This window comes from Coturnix japonica, chromosome 6 (genome assembly GCF_001577835.2).
Source record: "Coturnix japonica isolate 7356 chromosome 6, Coturnix japonica 2.1, whole genome shotgun sequence".
Lineage (NCBI taxonomy): Eukaryota > Metazoa > Chordata > Aves > Galliformes > Phasianidae > Coturnix > Coturnix japonica.
Window position 1 is genome coordinate 14,033,275 of NC_029521.1, and position 19,346 is coordinate 14,052,620.

Here is a 19,346-nt window from a genome sequence, read left to right on the forward strand (position 1 = left end):
AGCCGGATTACCTTCACCTGTGCTCCTGCAGCTGACTCATTGCTTGCCTCAGATGGTTAATCAGAGGTCCAGGCTGTGATCAACAGTTTCTCTTACAAATGCTTATGTAAAATATTCATGGGATAGATTCTTAGGGTTGGGAACAGGGCCACTTCAGTCAGCAAAGGATGTTAAATGGGCAGACTTGGTTGCATCTTCCCTAAGTGCAGCAGGATCCAGAAGATGGTGCATCTCTGTGGCATATATTTAGTTTCACTGTTCAGTCCAAGCAAACAGCTTGTAACATGTAACTTCTTTCCAGAAATGTCTTTTTTTCGCACTAGGCAGTGACTTGTTACTGCAGTGCAGATAGTTGCTGGTCTGTTACCCTTTGTTTTGGAAGATGAAAGTCCCTCGTAACACCTGGACATTTGTACAGCATAATGCAAGGTGCAGAGAAAGCTGAACCTAGAGGCACAGAGGGGGCTGGGGGAAATTACAGTGTAAGAGAGTAGATAAGAGTTAGAAAAAAAAATGCAGATTGTAAACAAAGAAGGTTCTGTTCTCAGGTCAGCCAAGTGGTTGCTTGAAGTCACAGTAACTCTGGGCTGTCACCTTTGAAATTTACTTGTCGCTCTGGTATGCAACACAGGAATGCATGTTGTTTCATCATGCTCTGTGCCTACACAGGTTTCCTGATGAATTTATTCCAGGTCTGCCTTGTACTAACTGCCCTGACTGCTGAAGGGGCAAATCAGAACCTGGGACTTGAAATAAACTAGTTTTCTCTAGGTGACAAAAGTGAGAAATATAGCCAGGATATTTGTCTCACTCAATTACAGTATACATGCAAGGCTTCCTGCTCCTGAACACGAGAGTCTTCAAAGCCTGTGGAGCCCACACAGTGGCAGATAACAGCAGCTTCCCTGATGTTTGCTCAATAATCTTCATATACATATATTTTTTCTTTTCTTGAGAATTAGTGCTGCTAAAATGCATCAGCATCCAAGGCATCTTGCATTTGCTCTTCCTGACAGAAGTAACCCGCGCTATCTGTCTAAAAGAGATACTGAAGCAGAAGTCTCTCTTTCCATCCATATGCACAGCCTTTAGGTGGTCAAAAGTTTCAGAGGTCGTCAGGATTAGTAGATTAGGAAGTTTAACTGAATCTCCTCTAACTTAAAGTTAAACATTCAGCTGGGAGACGTGCAGGAAGAAAGCTCTACGATGAGCCAGGGCTCAGATGTTAACCGGTGCACTATACATACAGTAACACTAGATGGCTGCACAGACTCTGAAAAGCTATTCTTGCCTTTAGGCTCAATACTGTAGCTTATGGGTTCGAAACATAGGAGGCAAAATGTGTTGATGAGCAAAGAAGGAACATGTTTGTGTGCCAGCCCCTCTGTGTAAGTAAGCAGTCAGATCCTCCTCCGAGCTGGCAGCCAGGGCTGCATGGTATGGCAGGCAGCTGATGGCTGAACTGAAACATCCCACCAAATACAATGCTGGCATGAAGAAGCCTCCCTCCAAATTTGTTCCATCTCCATCAGCAGGAACTGAACTGCATGTGAAGCAGCTCCTGAGGCCCATTTCCAATGTAGCTTTTCAAGTAACCTGAAATCCCTGTAACTCTTGAGAAAAGAGTGGGGTGTGCAAAGTGAGGTAGAAACCTCTTTGGGCAGCCAGCTTTAATAAGCTGTATTTGTTTGTATACAAAGACACCTAAAAACACTACCCACCATTCTGTAAAGCAACATCCCAGGTTTTCTAGCTCCTGCTGCAGCACACAGTCCAGACAAGCCAGAGCAGGATTAAGGTTGTTGGCGATAAGGACTGATAGTATAACACAGCATGAAAGCAGCTTTCTTGGAGGCTAGGAAATGTACTCAGAAAGTTTCTGCAGAACTGGACAAAAAAGCCACTGCATACATCTAATTATCACAGTCAGCAATTAATCTGTTATTTGAATACAGACCTTCTATTCATATATTGCTTGAAAGATTGTTTGTGTTCACTACAATTAGGCCTGGGTGTTACAGCACTTTCATTTGTAACTGAACATATGACACCTGCTAAGAAATGGTGGTTTTATCCAGCCCATCACCTGGTCCAAATCATTCAAGTGTAAGCTCTGCCAGCAATGCATTTCCTGACTTACCTTCAGGTAACTGTAATAAATTCCTCTCTGGTTTCTCTGACCATAACTGCTTGCCTCTGTAATGATTTGTGGCTGTGCATCCAGACAGGCACCAACTTCATTCACAATGGTATGAGAAGCAGACCTCATCCTGATAACCTTCTGCTCCAAAACTCCAGGCTGCTCTGATTTGATGTGAACACAGATGGAGATCAGAGCTTATGGCTGGATCCAAACCCTGGCAATGCATCCAACTCAGTTGGTCCCTAAACCATTTTGCTGCTTTTAGATACCAGAAATGAAACACTACAGGCAAGGGACAGCAAAGAAGAGTTGCTGTGCTGCAGCTTGCTGCTAGTGAAGCCTGGGGTCACTGTATGGCTGTTTGCGGCCTGTGGTCCACAGCGGTTTCGCTGCTCCTAAGGGATTAGGATAAGAGATCACAGGGTACAACTTTGCCCTTGCTGCACAGAAACACACAGAAGTGTGGGTTCAGAGAGAGTCCTCACCTACATTCATACACGCCAGTCTCCTGCTTCTCCTTTCAGTCTGAGCCAGCTCCGATCAGGAATGATTACATTTTTGAGCTGTCACATGAGACAATGACCTCTAATTCCCAGTGAAATACTCCTCTTGTGAAATGTTTGCTGTCAGGCAAAGGAGGAACACAAACATCTGTAAGCAAAATGTACCAAACGTGCAGGTCAAGAACTTACTACACATGAGCACAGTAAGGAGGCACACATGTACAGGCAAAAACCACCACATAGAGCATATGAGAATGTGTTCCAAGCATCATCCATCTGTAGGAAGTAACCAGTTCCTACTTCTGTGGCTTTTGATCACTGTAATTCAGCCCCAGTACAAGACAGCTGGTTTGCATGAGATGATCAGTCTTACTCTTTTGCAACTTCTTCAGAAGTGGGTTAGCTTACAAGCCTCATTATCAGGAAAATGTTCTCTACCCATTTAATTGCCATTAGAAATTCCAGGAAATGCTGCACTAGCAAGAACGTGGTTTAACACTGTAGTAAGGAAGGTCAGATTCCTATTCACATCACCCCTTTAATGCCACAACTATGGTAAAAAGGGATCTTGAGTAAAGGGAATTTGCTATCTCAATTGAAATCCCATTCCATCCGATTCTTCCCTGCTCAGTTTTTCAGTTGCTCAGGAGGAACTTGCACCCTGTAGGAGCACACTGTCTACAGCAGGCAGAGAAATAAGCAGACTCAGAGTCTCCAGCCAGCTTAGTTCACCAGGTGCCAGAGCTGTGGGATCAGAGAGCCACAAATGGCTCCCTGTAACCTGGGTGGGGTGCAGAGCCCTACCTATATTGTATACTTTTAGCATATCTTTAGAGAAGTGAAACTCCCTTCTCTTGCACTCACCAGAGCACAAAGGAATTTTGAATCCTACAGAAGGCACGCCAAAAATCAAATTTCTTGCCAGCAGTGAAGAAAATGAGGAATGTGATGTAGCTGGTCTGCTGGGCTCAAAGGGGGAGATTACTAATTACCATCAAGGGAGGATGACCCTAGAGGAAAAGTCAGCATCTCTGGGTATTTTGTTTTACCTCCCTTCATTTCTTTCTCATTTTGAAATGAATTTTAAGGGATTATTTACAGTAGAGTCCCCTCTGCATGCTTTGGCATCTCATTCCATCCTCTCTGCCAGCATCCAGAAGCAAGACTAGAAGACAGAATCTTCCTTAAAAACAAACCAAGGCATGAAGTGGTACAGGAGTAGCTGTAGGTGAGGCCTTGGAGTGGGACTCACATGGCCACCAAATCATGGTGGTTCCAAACTTCTGGCAACATTCTCAGGATTGCACCCTGGAGATTTTCTGAACCTCTAGAGTCCGCTGTTCATACAAGCTTCTGCTTTGATCCAGTTGGACTGCACAGCACAAGAATGCATGACTCAATATAAGAGGATGAGCAAAGGACAAGCCACGATAAGCAGCAGTCCAACAACACCCTTCTTTCTTAACACCCACATTACATAGTGCACTACAGTACAGTGCATACTATACATGCAGACAACACAGGATAAGCTACAGGCCCTACAGTGATGGAGATATTGCCCTTTGGTTTGAATGGAAACCTTGAGTTTTCAGGCAGTTACAATTAATAAGGATTTTATAGCATTCACCGAATAACAGAGATATTAATGTTCGCATCCAGACCAAATTCCACCTCAGACCACCTCCTGCCCATTTTCTTTAACAATGTTACGACAAGATCTACATAATCTCCAAAGCATTCCATATAGGAAATAGGAAGCACTATACAGATGTGAAAGCTAATGTTTTCACGCTTTGTTTTAGGAAAGAGAAGACACAGAACCCACTGAGCTTCTCTCTGTGGGATTTATACTGTGGTCTTGATCCCGAATAACAGAAAAATAGCAATTTTCCTTGGAAGGAAGTTTTTTTAGGTGGTTTTGATAAGTTTATCCACAGCTGCCTCTCTTGTATGAACGGAACCCTCTCTTTAGCCTCTGTGCTGGCTACATCAGCAGAGTACCCACAAGGACATATAGATGCATCGAGAAGAAGAGTGTGATGTTTGTTAGGTAAGAGATGGTCCACTAAAGGTGAACTCACTCCTCCATAGCATCCTAAAGTGCTGTGCCATGTAATACGGGTACTCAGGGCTAGCACTGACCTATATCTCTTAAGCACAAAAAATTGGACCTAATGCCTAAGAAGGAATCAACAGGAGCTGCAAACAATGGAGATGCTACCATGCAAGCCATATAGATCACTTGCTTCAGTGCTTTGCACACGTAGAAACAATCTAGAATCAGTAAATCTGGTTTGCAGCAAAAAGCCAAAGAAATCTGAGAATTGTAGACTAACATATTTAGGTGCCAGACAGGAGGGCTTAGGACATATTGTACAGACTATTTGTAAAGACACGTTCTCAGTGTTCTGAGTCCGTAAATAATGTTTGCTAAAAGGTATTAGGTGCCTTTCCCAAGGGCTGTCAGAAAAAAAAGAAAGAACCAGACCAGAAGGAGCTTAGGCACATTCCAGTTTGGGGAGGAGAAAGAGGTTGCAGAGACATCTCTAGCAGACTTATCATAGTACCTGTATGATATGTTTGCCTTTTCTTACCCAGAAGGCAGGCGCTGGTGAAATATGATTCCTTGCTCTGACAACAGTGGGGTTTGAATGCTATATGGATACAAACAGCACTCTCTTCTGTTTGAGCCACTCTGACAAGGTGTCTTGAGCCAGACTGACGGCAGCCAGAGGGGTTTCTGGCAGCTGCTCATATCCCAGGGAAGTGACAGGTACATGAACTCATCACATCAGACCCTGGAGAAAAGCAGAAAGAACAAGGAAAGTGTTTGGATCTGCGAAAACAAATCTTTTTCCATCCTTATTTACAAAGTTGATCCAGGCCAAAGCATCACCTCCTCAACCCACATAAAAATCACTACACACAGAGCACAGAATGTCTGCCAGCATCCCTGTTGTGTTCCTGTACAGATCTTGAAGCACTCAGAAATAAATGGATCATGATAATAAAGAAAAGTCATCTTTGCCTTACCATCATATGCTCAGTAACTCCCACGAAAACTTAAACTCCCCGCTTCTTCCCCAGACGCCTATGCCTCAGCCCCAGGCTCAGTTACCCCTTTAATCTTGGTGCAGGAGATCCAAGATCAAAGCTGGTGAGACATGGTTTCATTGCAGCTGTTCCCAGCACCATTCCTGGAATTTGGACAGTTTTCATTCCTCGGCTATGGGATAGACAGTTCTGATACCTCGGTGTCAGCTCCCGGATTTGGCACAAATTAAGAACTGGAGTCTGCCTCCTGAAAACTCCTCTGCTCTGTGGAAGCACCCTGGGGGGCTACATGGTTAAATGGTACTTGCCCCATGGGTAGTAATATGTCAGTGCCAAAGGGAAAGATTCCTATGCAATCATGAGTCCACTGAGATAGAAGGTGTTTTGTAACTGTCTGCTATATTATCCCTACAAGAGGGGGGAAGAGAACTGAAAATATCTAACATTTACTGGAAAAAAACACAAGACCAGCCTTGTATTTAATCAAAACATTTTGTTTTGTTCCACTCATAATCATTTCCATCCAATGAACAAATATTTTTGCAATGAAAATGACAGTTCCCTTCCATGGACAAAAACATAAGAATTCACATCAACTGCCCTACAATGCCACAGTGAAGGTGACATTTTTAATGATATGTTGGAATTTTCTTTACTTCTATTCCAACATTTCTGTACTAAAGTCATCAATTTAGGATTAACAATCCATTGTACTCAGTGCTGGAGGGTTTTGTTAGGGTGGTGGTGGGAAAACTAACCACTTGTGGGAAAAAAGCTGAAGTAACACTTCATCTTACCCCGAAGTCCATGAGAACATGACTGAAAATGCCCACAGCACTCTGAATGGAGCAGATGAATACCAACCTGAATGCCTGGGGGAGTTACTTGTGTTGCCAGCTATGCTGATACCATGCCGTTTTATTGGAAACACTACTTTTCGAAGAAGGAAACAGAAAAAAATCCTTGTACAGGACTTGCTCACACTTGAAAAACAATCACAGAGTTGGGGCAATGAAGCACAGCTATCTCTGTTTTAGTTTACAGTAGCTCTTCATGACAGCCAAAGGCTCTATTTACATTTTCTGTTATTATCACATGTCCCTGAAGTGTTAGGGACAGTTAATTGAGACTCACAACACCATGACACCACAACACCAATACAACACCCAGCTCCTCCCTAACCATCTGTCTGCCTTCAGTACCAGAGCTCTGATTTCCCCAGAAAAACAAACAAACAAACAAATGAAATAATCATAAAGACACCCTCTGAAAAACTACTGGTGAAACAAGACTTAGCATTTTCATATACCAGGATATCCCTCCTTCCTTCAACCCCCAGTTCTCAGGCAGCTGCCAGTGATCACAGTTGTGCTTTCCTGGCCAGAAGAGGTCTGCCATTTTCTCCCATATCAGCCAATTTCCAAGTGAAAAGGGCGATGTAATAGATGGGCATCGCCTCTTGCTTTGATGTGATTCTTTACGCAAGACCACCGCATGGCTTCCTGCACCATCTCCGTGTAAACACACCTTCCCAGTACTCTCTGCACCTCACCCAACCATCCAAACAGGCACATTTTTGTGCCCTCTAGCAACAGGTATACAGAGGAGGAGTCCGCCTCTGCCAACTGTGGTTAATACTAATGAATGCAGACTCCTCGCAATGTTCTCCAGCTCACAAGATCAGCACTGCAATCACACATATCTCTTACACTGGCACATCATATTACCCAAGATCAAAATAACTCACTGAAATGCAGCTGAAGTACAAAAAGAATTCATTGCCTTTTGTGGAGTGATGTGGCAGCGTTGGTGCCTCCTGGAAAAGCAGAAGTTTCTGTTAGAGCTGGGGGAAAGACCCAGTTACCTAGCTAGCAATTTGTACTGCCTCTCAGAACACCATGGCATCGGGGGACCCCACATTACATTGACTTACACCCTTATTAGTACATTCAGTAGCATTGCTGGTGTGTGTGGTGGTGATGGGAAAGCACAACTGGTTTGGGGAAAAGGAGGGGGATTTTGAAGAACTATAGGCTATTTGAAGAGCCAGAAACTTTTCAAACCACCTAGAACACTGCCTGGGAAGCAATACTGCAAAGATCAGGTCAGTCTGCTGGCTGGCTGAAGTGAGAACAGCTCTGCAATGCTCTGCTTTGCAGGTGGCAGCACTCCAAGGGAGGGGAGGTTACTCCTTTTTGTGAGGAGAAACTGAGGTGGCCTCAGCATACATGGTAGAGCAGATCATCCGAATATCAGGATGAAATCACAACTTTTTTTCTGAGATATCCAGACCTGCTGGTACCAAACTTCTCATTACTCATCAAGCTCCACCTTGTTCTCCCTTTGGGTACTGCTGACATTGTGAAATCTTTCCTCACCACAATTCTTTCCACTCAGAATTTTCTGTGCCAGCAATGAAGACTGGTCAGGAAGGCCAGGAAATGGACAGACCATAATCCTTCTAGTGTTTACAGCTAAATGTATGGTGGCTTGCATGAAAGTGAGAGTTAAAACTGAGCAGTTGGTCCAAACTGTTTAGGATGTACACCAAAGCATCCCTTAAGAACTCAGGAGAATCACAGCTAAGTGATTCAAACTACAGCTACCTAGCCTTGACTGTCATACTTCCCCCTGTCTTGCTCCCCCATGGCTTTAAACATAGCCTTTTTCTCCTAGAGCCTTCTCAAGGTGTTTCTGAGCTACTAAATCCTAATTTGATTTAAAACACAGTAAAATTCCAGCTGTTCAGATAGAAAGCTTTAGTCAAGTCCATGCTTCATATGTTCACCTGATTGTTTGCTCGCATGCGTGGGGGGGTAAGAATTGAGTTACAGACACACTTGTACAATTGAATCACGACAGATTTCCTCTAATAATCTTTTTTCCTTAATTCTGAAGGTTGTGAGCTAATTGTGGGCTGGAATTTACACAGCCATAAAGGTTAAGGCTAGGATGTATATTAGTTTGTAGAATATACTGACCGCTGAGAGAGGTTAGCATATGAAGAGAGAGGCCAGGGAGGTTCAGAGTTAAGGAATATTTCTATTACAAGTGAACAAACAAGTAATGCTACCTGTAAGTCTTGCTGATAAGAATGTGCAGACGCTTGGGCTAATGCTGGAGCCAGAAATGTTACACCAGCTCTGACAGGGCCTTGGCCTCCGGCAGCACTGAGATGCTCAGCACAGCTCAACCTGCTTCCCCACTGTCACAGCAAAACCACGTGCCGTGCCCTGAGCTTTCCTGTGCCATGGCATCACGCTTCTCCACCTGTATGACTCAAGTAACATCACTATAAGAGGTACCAATCCTCCCCTTAAAACACCCATTACCAAAAGCAGCACAAGGACACCAATTAAGTTACTGCAGATGTGAGAACGACCCAGAGGAAAAGTAAATAGCTTTGAAGACCTTTCTAAAAAACAAGAGCTCACTCTTAACAAACAAGGCACAGTCCCACAGACCTGTATTGCCTGCACAGGAACTTCCACTGCAACTTGTGTATGTCTACCAGCTTTCATTGTTTGGACCACAACACCTACAAATGGCAACACCACTTATTATTTCTGAGGTTGCTGGTGCCCAGGGCAAATGGCTGCTGACAACACACTGTCCTCCGCTTGACACTGGGGCCCTGCAGCATCCATGTGAGGAACTGGGACACCCTCAGCAGAGCAACTCCCTGCTGACTCAGCTGCTGGACCCAGCACTGCCTGCATGACAGGTGCACTGAGAGGCAGTGGAAAGGGGCACTTCTGGCCTCCTGCACTCTACCCTTTTCTCACATTACTCCTTTCCCCTCCTTCACCCTGTCCTTCCTCAGCCTTATCTCATCACTGTTCCTTGCACTGCCCTCCTCTCAGCCTGTCCCAAATCTTGCAACCCACACTGGCTCTGTCCCAGAGCTTCCAGGCCCCTTGCTCACATCTCTCACACAGGGAACAGGGTGTGGAAGCTCTACGCTCCCTCTCATCTCCCACAGCTCTGAATACTGCCTACGCTGTCTATCCACCTTTGCTATGCAAAGCACTACATAACCCTCCCTGCTTCTTGATGCTATCTATTTACCATAACTCAGTTTCCATAAACTCTCCTTCATTTATCCCTCACCAAAGCACCCTTATCTTATCTCGCAAACCTGACTTGACACCAGGCAGTTTGGTGTTTATATGAAAAAGGGTTCAGCTTTCACAACAGTTCAGCAGCCACAAGCAGAGCAAGATCTTCAGAAACTGCCTCAGCCTGCATTTTGGAATACTAAAATGAGCAGCCAACTCTTTCTAGAGGGCTCTTCATGTGCTTTGAAAACACAACTTTAAACATCCCCAAAACTGTTAGATGTGGAGCCTTTGTCGAAAAATCAGACTCCAGGCAGATGCCTGCTGAAGCCAAGTGTACCCGAGGTCTGCTCTGCAGCCCTTTGCAGCATGCCCTTGTTTCCTGCTGCCTTCTGAGCCTGTACAAATATCCGCTATCAGGTCAAATGCAAGCCTGTCCCTCACTCACTTCTGATTTTGACAGGCTGGAACATGACTGATGTGGTTTGCAATACTGTATTGCATCTTTGCCTTTTTCTTTATAATAAAACTAACTCTGGAGGAAGAAAATTGTGCTCTCGGACTGCAACTCACTGACATTCAAAGCTGGGTCACCTGGAGGTCAGTATTAACTGCCCCCCCTCCCCCCCTTTCTTTTTTCTTCTGTTAAGAACATTGCCAACAACTCTTCATGAGGCACCAAAGAAAGCAAGCTGTCCTTATGCAAATACAAAAATACATATGCCAATTATTTGTACCTGGCATGGGAGGGTGCAAGTCTTATTAACTCCTTAGTTCGGTTGTATTGACTTTAAATGAAGGATTGTTGCACAGTGACTGTTCTGTTGTACAACCATGTTGTAACATCAGTCCTTCATCCTACGAGTTGTGGAGCACCGCAGGGTCATGAAGTGACGCATCACAAGACTCCTGTTATTTCAGGATACGGAAATATCTCTCAAGAGCTGCATATAGACTGTGGATTCATCATGAGCCAACATGGACATTTCTGTCTGAACAGCAATCTTATATTAGTAAAATAGGGAAGTCTGCAGTGGAATATCTGTCTGTCTCCGTTCATCCAACTCTAAACAAGAATACAAAGAGAAGCAGAGTTTTATAGACAAAAGCACATGTAGCACTGTTAAGATAAAAATCACAAAAGCCACAGTCCCAGATTCCTGAAAGTCCTTGATTTCATTTCATTTCTTTCACTGCATTTAATTCAGATCTGAACAGAAAAGACAGCTCCAGCATTTCCCCTTTGGAGAAGAGCCCTGCATTGGGGTTTGCTTAAAAAGGAAAAAAATGAACTTGTTGTAGCTCTGGACAGAAGTGGTCACTCAGTACATGAAAGGGGAAATGAAAAGCAGAGCAATGTGCTGTTGTTCTCAGGAGGCAGAGCATTCCAGCACTGGTATCAAACCTGAGCTCCTGTGCTCTTTCCACAGCATAAAACAGGTGCCAGATGTGGGGCCATGTAACAGCACACACCTGCTGCTTGCACACAGTCATGTACACAGACTGTGGCGTAAGGTTCACAGTCACGTTACTGACTTGATTTCACAAACAGTGGAACCAGAGATATCCTCCGGGATGTCCAGAGGAAATACACACCCAAGAACTGGATATCAGGGCTGTACACAAACGAAAGAGCACTGATTTGGCTTCAGCTAGAGATTTTTTAAATAGCAGGCTTGTAGAAGCAGACACTATTTGCAAAATATGTCCTGGGGTTATCCAGACAGGTCCTTGGCTACTGAACACCATCCTCCCCTCAAGGACAGTTTTTTTTCAACCCTTCTCCATCTAGGAAGCCCTGTAAACTTTTCCAGTGGAGATCGTAGAATCCCAAGAGTAGGAAGGGAGCTTTAAAGGTCATCTTGTCCAACTGCAATGTACAGGGACATGCACAGCTTGATCAGATGAGATGAGGGCTTGTGTAGCATATTTAAACCCACTTAAGGTTGGCCTGCTCTCTGCAGTTACTTCTGAATACCACAGTAGCCAGGTCTGCAGAAATCAGCACTCAATGAGTCATCTTCTCATACCTTTTTCAGTGGAAGAGTCCATGGGGAAACTCCATGCTCATGGGCTGGGAGCTCCATCACTTCCCTGAGTAGCGCTGACAGCCTCATTCCAGGTTCACACACTGCAGATTGACAGAACCTGGCTCCCAGTTTTCTTTGGGAGGTGCACAACAATGTATACCCCCTCCAAGTGGGAAACAGTCCATTCCGTAATCAGTCTGTGAAAGTGTAATTATGAATACAATTAAGGTGAAATATAGCTCTATTGAAGTTGGTGGGAGTTTTATTATTAACCAAAGTTTCACCCCTCTGTTTTGGATAGTTATCCAGCTCAAGGGAAAAAAAGTCATTATTTAACCAAAATGGCATTTATACTGCAATACCTCTGTCATATTCAAGCCTTCAGGACATGTTTACTTTAATCAGTTCTAATTAAACTGCTACATGAGAAAAATATTTAGTTCTACTGAGGTGTGTACATGTATCCAAGGGAATGCAATGCAGATTGCCCGGGATCACATGGATTTTACTGCTGGTTTAATTTAATGCTTGTGATGTGTTTAGCAAGTCACACCTAAAAATCTTCCCTTGAGCTTCACTGAAACAGATTGTTCTAAATGAGAAGAAACACTTCCAAATGAAAGCAACTGCAACATTTACAACAACACCATGGCTTTGCTCCTGAGCTCTGCTGCAGCAGTGGATGGATCTAGACTGAACAAATGGCTGGAGCAAGGCCCAGGCTGGCAGGGGTTAAATGTTACTCACAAGGGAGCTGAAGGCTGATCTGTCCCAGCAAGCTATTTTTTGCTCCATAAGGGCATTGCAGTAAAAAAAATAAAAACAATTTCCTCTCTTCTGACCCCTTCACCTGGGCAGGCCATACATGTGCAGGCCATTGCCAAGTTAGCAAGGAACTGTTTCACAGGAAGCCAGGGTCCTCAGGAAACTCCTGCCTGCAGGAACACGAGTGTCATGCGTTTCCTCCTCAAACACCTCCTCTTTTTTTATCTATCTTTTCATTTTTGATCATTCATGGTGCCCTCAACCCAGCCCCTGTGTGAGGGGCTGCTGTTTGAGGCAGGGTAGGTTGCAACAAGCATTGCGTGGCAAAGGCAGCTGAAACCTAAGGCGAAGAGCAGCCCCTGATGGTCTCCTGGTGGGACAGGTCCCAGCTAACCCCAGCAGCTCCTGGGCAGGTCACCCCCTCCCTGCCCTTCCTCTGCTGATGTGGAGCCCCTCTGCAGTGTCTCTCCTTCTCCCCAGCTTGCCAAACAGATCCAGCATCCTGCTGCCAGCTACATCCTAAACTTCTGTTGCACCAGAAGGCAAGGCAATGCATTCATTGAGGAGCTGATGGCATTGCACAGGGTCCCTTTGTGCCACACCACAGGTGCACAGACCCAAGCAGCACACAATCGAGCAACCTGTCCAGATGCAGCTTTTAACTAACTTTAAATAACAGGTTTCCACCACCAATGAGCTCTAAGATACATATGAGCTGAAAGGTTGACAGTTATCACATTGTGTCCTTCAGTGGGAAAACTGCAGCAACACTGTTACTGGAATGTTTTTTTTCACTGTAAACAACTCAGGCCAGGTGGAGGAAGCCCTTCATGCACATGAGAAATCCTGTTATTTGGGGGCTGCACACCTTTAAGAAGATGAGTCCTGAAACTACCTGCAAAAATCCTGTTCTGCCAGACAAGCTGCAGCAGCAGGAGATGAAGTTATTTGTACAAGGGACTCGCCTAAAGCAAAACAGCAGAACAACACCTGTCTCAGCCAGGAGGGCTCTCCCGTGCAAAGCCACACACACACACTCAGGGCTCTGTCCTGATACTGCCTAATTTGGCTCCTGGGGAGTTTTTCAAAGCAAGGATCACACCTGGCAGGTCATCCTCCTTAGTATCTGCAGAGTGTCTCAATGGACACTAGTGTTACAGTGGAAAACCTGGGGGTGAATTCCGTCCCATACCTCTGCAGAAGAGAAGTGCTCTGTGCTCTTGAGATGCTTCCTACCAGTCACAAGTTTCACAAAGATGACCAGAGAGAAAGGATGCAGCTGTATGCCCGGGGGATCCAGAAGCACAGAGGCTTTCCACACACAGGGACTTCTCTGGGTGGAGAGTTTTCTAATGGCTGAGGAAACTGAAGCATCAATCAGAAATGAAGCTCACGCTGACTAAGAGGTTTTCCCTCTTCCCGTTACATCCTTTACAGCTCAAGAGAGAATTTCCTGCCTGGTTGCAATCCTAAGAACCCATCCCACACCACAGATGAGCAGGAAGGAGTACACCCTGGCATAAGGCCTGTGCCCGTGCTGGCAGCACGCTTCCTCACCTGGCAGCACAGCCCCACATCTCAGAGCCAGCTGTTCCAGCAGCTGCTTCCATCTTTATGCAAATAGAGCCAGTGGCCTGTATTTTTTCAGCAAGTAAAACACATAGCTTAAAAAAATATACACAGAAGAAAAAATTAAAAAGAAAAATGACAACAATAAAAAAAACCATGTGTAGTTACACTACTAAAGCTTTCCAAGTACAGACAAAAACAATCACGCACAACAGCCAACAAAAGCTCTGCAGAGCCCTCCAGACAGTGAACTCTGTCACATATTGTGTCAACACAGGGCACTTCCAGTATTCATTATCAGTTGCCTACATACAAACACGCCCTCTTGTAAGAACACATAGAGTATTAAAATCCTGCACTCATTTCCAGCCGTTTTCATCCAAGATTTACCCAGGGCTGCAACACTTGGCCAGGGTGCACTCAGGGATTTCTCTATTCCTGTTCATAAGCTCACAGTCACTGGATTCATTTATGTCTTATATTTTGGTAACAGAGTCACTTCTGTAGGCCCCAAGCACTTGCTGAACACAAAAGGGTAAACCAAGCTTAGAAACAGACAGCTTGAAATTCTCTCCTTAGGAACCTGGTTTTCTGAGAACATCAAACTTTTTGCTCACTGCCAACGAGAGACAATTATCTGGTGAATAAAATACATAACTGCAGCTTCCAAATCACAAGACATTTCTGAAAACATTGGATATAATCTTCAGTGCCTCTCAGGTTTGGTCTGAGCCGAAAGTGACTAAAAGGATGTCTCCTGGAGAAGGCCTGGGCAGGAGAAGACTCACTGAGATGAAGAAGTAGTCCACATGCCTAGGAAAAAAGGGAAAGTCCCACACAATAATTATCCTCTTCATTTAGTCCTGCCACAACACTTTGAGTTGTGACTGCTTAGCAGCACGGTAGCTTCTTTATTTACTTGTCTATTTTTTGGTCTCCAAAATTACCTAGGCAGTGTGGAAGGGAACGGAGCTCTTTGAAAAGCAGAAAGGATTGTGCAAACTGGACCAGGGAAGGTCTGTCATACATGGGCAGTGAGGAGAAGAAGGTGATGCTTTGCCTTCCAAATCCCTCTGGCTACTAAGAGTGCTACTGCGTATGTCCTAAGGCACCAGGGAGTTACCCTGTCACTGCTGTAATAATTCAACACACTGACACCACCTCTTCATCCTGGAAAACATGTCATGCGAGTGGGTTCTGAACACCTAAAATCATTTGAAACCTGGCACCATTTGCAACATGAGGCCAAAGAATGGGAAACTTGCTCTAAACACCATAAAGCAAAAGGCACATCACCAGCTAGTGTAGCTATCAAAGCTATCCTTAGTCAGAGTTTAAACTCATCCATGTCTCCTCAGTAAGAATACTTGGCCTTCACTTGTTTCTGTAAAACAGCCTCTAACCTAGGAACACCCCATGGCAAGATGGAAGGGATGCCATCACAGTCTCTCCAGAAAGCCACAGGGGCTGAAGTCTTCCCACCACTTTCACCCAAACATTCCACACCCACCCACAGCAGAGGGTGCAGAGAGCAAAACCCCCACAACATCCAGGCTATAAAGGGATCTTACCATTTTTCCTTCTTGCCAGCCCTGAGCATAACCCTCTTTGGCTCTGTCAGAGAACCAGAAGCAGGCACTGAATGCTCACTGAGTTCCCGGTGTGCCAAGAAGACACTTGGGAGGAAGGATGCTTTTTGTTGGATGACAGGAGCATGGGAGCAATAAAACAATAACTAAATACAAGAGCCAAGTGGTGGGGGAAAGGGACATTTAACTCACTGCCTTTAAACTGTGGATGGCACAAATCAGCAAACTTCAACAACTGCTGCAGCAAAAGTCAGTTCAGTTGATATCTGCCCGGTGGTATTTGTTTCAGAAGCACAAGGGGAGGACAGCTGGGAGAGCAGAGTGGGGGGCAGCTGGATTGGATCTCTCCTGACAGCTCTCCTCCTGCTGCCTTCCTTGCAGCAGGCGCTTGTAGCAGGGCTAGATTGCTCTAGGGCCAGCATGGAGCTGACCCAGTCCTGGGTAGCACCGCTGACTCTCTGTGGGCTCCTTGGGGCCGCTGATCCCATCCACAGCATCAGGCTGGTTTAACCGGTGGAGCAGCACATCTCCTCCTGACAGTGCTGGAGTCAGCAGAAGCCTGGATGGGAGCGTAATGCAGGGATGGGCATTCTCAGAGCAGACAGAGAACCTGTAAAGGTCGTGGAGCTATTGGCTGTGCAGAGATTGCATTGCCCAAATTTAGCCCAGAAAAAACTACTTATGAGCACACACTGAGTGTGGGTGAAGCACCTGGTGCATGCAGCCATGCTCAGGGCATGCAACAGCACCGTGAGTTCAGGCTGAGCACTCAAAGCACATTGCTGCACAGTTTGCATCACCAAACTATCTGTGGGAAACAGAGCTGGGGACAGCCTTGCTATGTCCCCTCAGCCCTGCTTCCCATAGTTCCCATTACAGCCAAGGCAGGGGTATTCACCGTGAGCACAAAACCTGGGATTTAAATGGGGGAGAAGGAAAAGGAAGAAAAGAGAAAAAGAGGGAGAAGGAAGAGGAAAAAAAAAATTAAAAAGGAAAAAATGAAAATAAAAATTAAAAACGGAAAAGAAATGGGGGGGAAAAAAAAGATTTAAAAAGAAAGAAAAGAAAAGAAAGGAAGGAAAAAATAAAAGAAAGGAAAAATGAAAAGAAAGGAAAAGACCCACTCTGCTTTCTCATCCCCACCCAAAGCATTCCAACCTTTCCTTTCCTGCCACTTGAGAGGGGGGTTGTTTATTGACATTATGCAAGTGCTGAAATATTTTTCTTTTTCTGCTCGCCCGTTCTTCCCCCTCCCTCCTCTGGGGGGTTGCGAAGGTAGTTCAAACCCCTCCAGTCATCTCGGCTTATCAGCCGAGGGAGATGCATTCCTCAGGGCTGCTCCCTTTATAAGCCGCCGTTGGCCGCCCGCCCGTCCGCCCTCCGCTCCGCAACCCGCGCAGCTCCGCGCCCGGCCATGCCCTAACCCGGCCCGGGGGACGCGCAGCAGCGCTGAAGCCCCCAGCTGTGATGCCCCCACGGCACTGAGGCGCTCTGCCGCCGGGATGTTCGCCTGGCATCGCAGCTTTCCCCTGGGAGCGCCTTGGAAAAGAGGTGAGCCCGGCCGCCCCGCGGCACACCCCCGGCCCCGCTCCTCCTTCCCTAAGGGTACTTAGGGCTGCCCGGCCCGGCCCGCCCCGTTCCCGGCCCGATGCTGCGCTCGCTGCTCTCCGGTTGCCTCTGTCCTCACGCAGGTAAGACGGCAGCGAGCGGCCCCGCCGGCCCGGGCTGCGAGACCAGCTTCGCCGCCCTTCTGAAAGAGGTTCGGCTCGTAAGCGCGAAGGGGCTCAGGAAGGAGCAGGAGAGACGGGAGAATCCTGACTCGAGAGGGCTGCGGGGCCACGGGGGCAAACTGCTCGCGGTGATAGAGGGGATTAGCATCTGTAGAGGCTGTATGCGCTTTTATCTCGCCGGGTATTGTTGTGGCTTTGCAAGGACGTGAGGCAGAGCAGGTCTGCGTGCCTGCCGCTGTGCCGGCGGTGGGCATCACCTCGCTTTCGGGTTTGGTGCATCTCATCCAACGCGGATTATCGAGGCTCTGAGAGTTTTTGCCCTTTCCCTTCTGCTCAGTACAGATGAGGTGAGGCAGGCAGAGAAGCTGTAACTCCGTAGGATGGTACGCTCTTAGACTGTTTGTTTCAAGCATGCACGGTTGGGTACGTTATATCCCTACAGCATTTCAGCAGGCTTTGAGACTGCGAGCCCAGGCAGTGGTACCTTCTTCACATCTCAGAGTGCACCTCAGCTGGAAGCATAGCCTGTGACTCTTGTCTGTACTTGCATCACCACACGGGTTCTGTTTGCTTGACACAGAGGTGCCTATACACACTTTTCCAGGGTTTAAGCGTACTGCGCTGCACCATAGTGGGATGCTAAAGGTGTGTGAGATGCTGTGCTGGAGTGCTTCTGCTGCCAGGGATCTTCATCTCCCACCTGCACATTGAGCTCTGGGGCCAGCAGGCATCACCTCGATGTGAAGGGCTGGCTTCTGCAGGAAGCTGATCAGTGCTGCTGCTGGAGCACACCAGCATCACCACAAGATGAGGAGAATGTCTGAAAAATGTGCATTTTTGCAGTATGTCCAACAACTGCTTTTTTTTTTTTTTTTCTTCTGCTGTGCATTATTTGGCCACAAACTTGTTTCCTCAAAGTGATACGGTGCAAGCCTATGGGCAGGGGTCCTGGTAGTGAGAACAGGCTTACCACACAGGTCACAAAGGAATTAAAAGAGGTTCAGCTAGATGAACATGAGGGCACCTCATTATCACATCATCTGGAAAGAAGCATCAAGTATTATTTGCATCTTGGTTTGGGCCCCAGCACCATGCAGAAAGAGCCAAGAATTTGCAGTTCCTTGCAAGCTCTGCAGCAGGGACTACAAAGTTGCATTCCAAATGCAGTTCCAGAGGCAGAATACAAACCAAACAGTATTTTTAGAGGTGCTGCTCAGTAACAGAGGTATAGTCTGGATCTGACTCCCTTTTTTGAAAAGCAGTTGTAACAGGTGGCGGGACCTCATATCAGCAAGTTCAGTCTAATACAGCTGCAGAAGTCTTCACATTTCCTCATCATCATTTCAGGGGAGTTTCAGGATGGAGATTAGGAAAGATTTCTTCTCAGAAAGAGTGGCAGTGCACTGGCACAGGCTGCCCAGAGTGGTGATGGAGTCACTGTCCCTGGAGGTGTTCAAGAAATGTGGAGATGTGGCACTGAGCAACGCAGTTGGTGAGCATGGTCAGGGTGGGCTGATGATTGGGCCAGATGATCTTAGTGGTGTTTCCCAACCTTAATGAGTCTACCAAGTCCGGCCCCAAGGAGAGCAGCAAAATAAGGAGTCCTCACCACCATCATTGCCACCATGAAAGACTTCCAACATACTCTTCAGAACAGTTATACCTGTCTGCTGTTACGATGTTTGTGCCAAAGCAGCTCTCCAAGGTTTTGTCTGGGGACAGCAATGACTGCCCACAAAGGACAGGTTAATAGCCCCAGCAACCTTTCTGACATATTTCTTGCGTTCCTTTGACTTTAGCAGAAGCATTGGGGTCTTAATGGCTTCAGTCCATAGAGCTATTGAACAACTGTTTATCCAAGCTTATTATAGGCAATAAAACCTGAATTACTGCATACCTATCATC

The 19,346-nt window shown here is 46.1% G+C and overlaps 1 protein-coding gene and 1 long non-coding RNA gene across 4 annotated transcripts in view; one reads left to right on the forward strand and one right to left on the reverse strand.

Annotated features, from left to right (window-relative positions):
• Positions 1-946: 946 nt before the first annotated feature.
• The window catches only part of LOC107315823, a 34,722-nt gene continuing 16,322 nt past the window's right edge, over positions 947-19,346 (reverse strand). Inside the window, exons 2-8 of one of the 2 annotated variants that reach the window (XR_004307721.1) lie at positions 11,789-11,985; positions 10,496-10,824; positions 7,448-7,516; positions 5,241-5,444; positions 2,629-2,766; positions 1,722-2,538; positions 947-1,611 (exon numbers count right to left, since the gene is read on the reverse strand). This is a non-coding gene — a long non-coding RNA (uncharacterized LOC107315823). Of the gene's footprint in view, positions 2,539-2,628; positions 2,767-5,240; positions 5,445-7,447; positions 7,517-10,495; positions 10,825-11,788; positions 11,986-19,346 lie in introns of both variants that reach the window. The other variant, XR_001556074.2, reaches the window with a different exon arrangement.
• Positions 17,002-19,346, forward strand: part of LOC107315820 — a 29,359-nt gene continuing 27,014 nt past the window's right edge. The window contains exon 1 of one of the 2 annotated variants that reach the window (XM_015866564.2): positions 17,002-17,262. In XM_015866564.2, the coding sequence (XP_015722050.1) occupies positions 17,214-17,262 (49 nt within the window). In that variant the 5' untranslated portion in view covers positions 17,002-17,213. Of the gene's footprint in view, positions 17,263-17,297; positions 17,403-19,346 lie in introns of those variants that run through there. The other variant, XM_015866565.2, reaches the window with a different exon arrangement.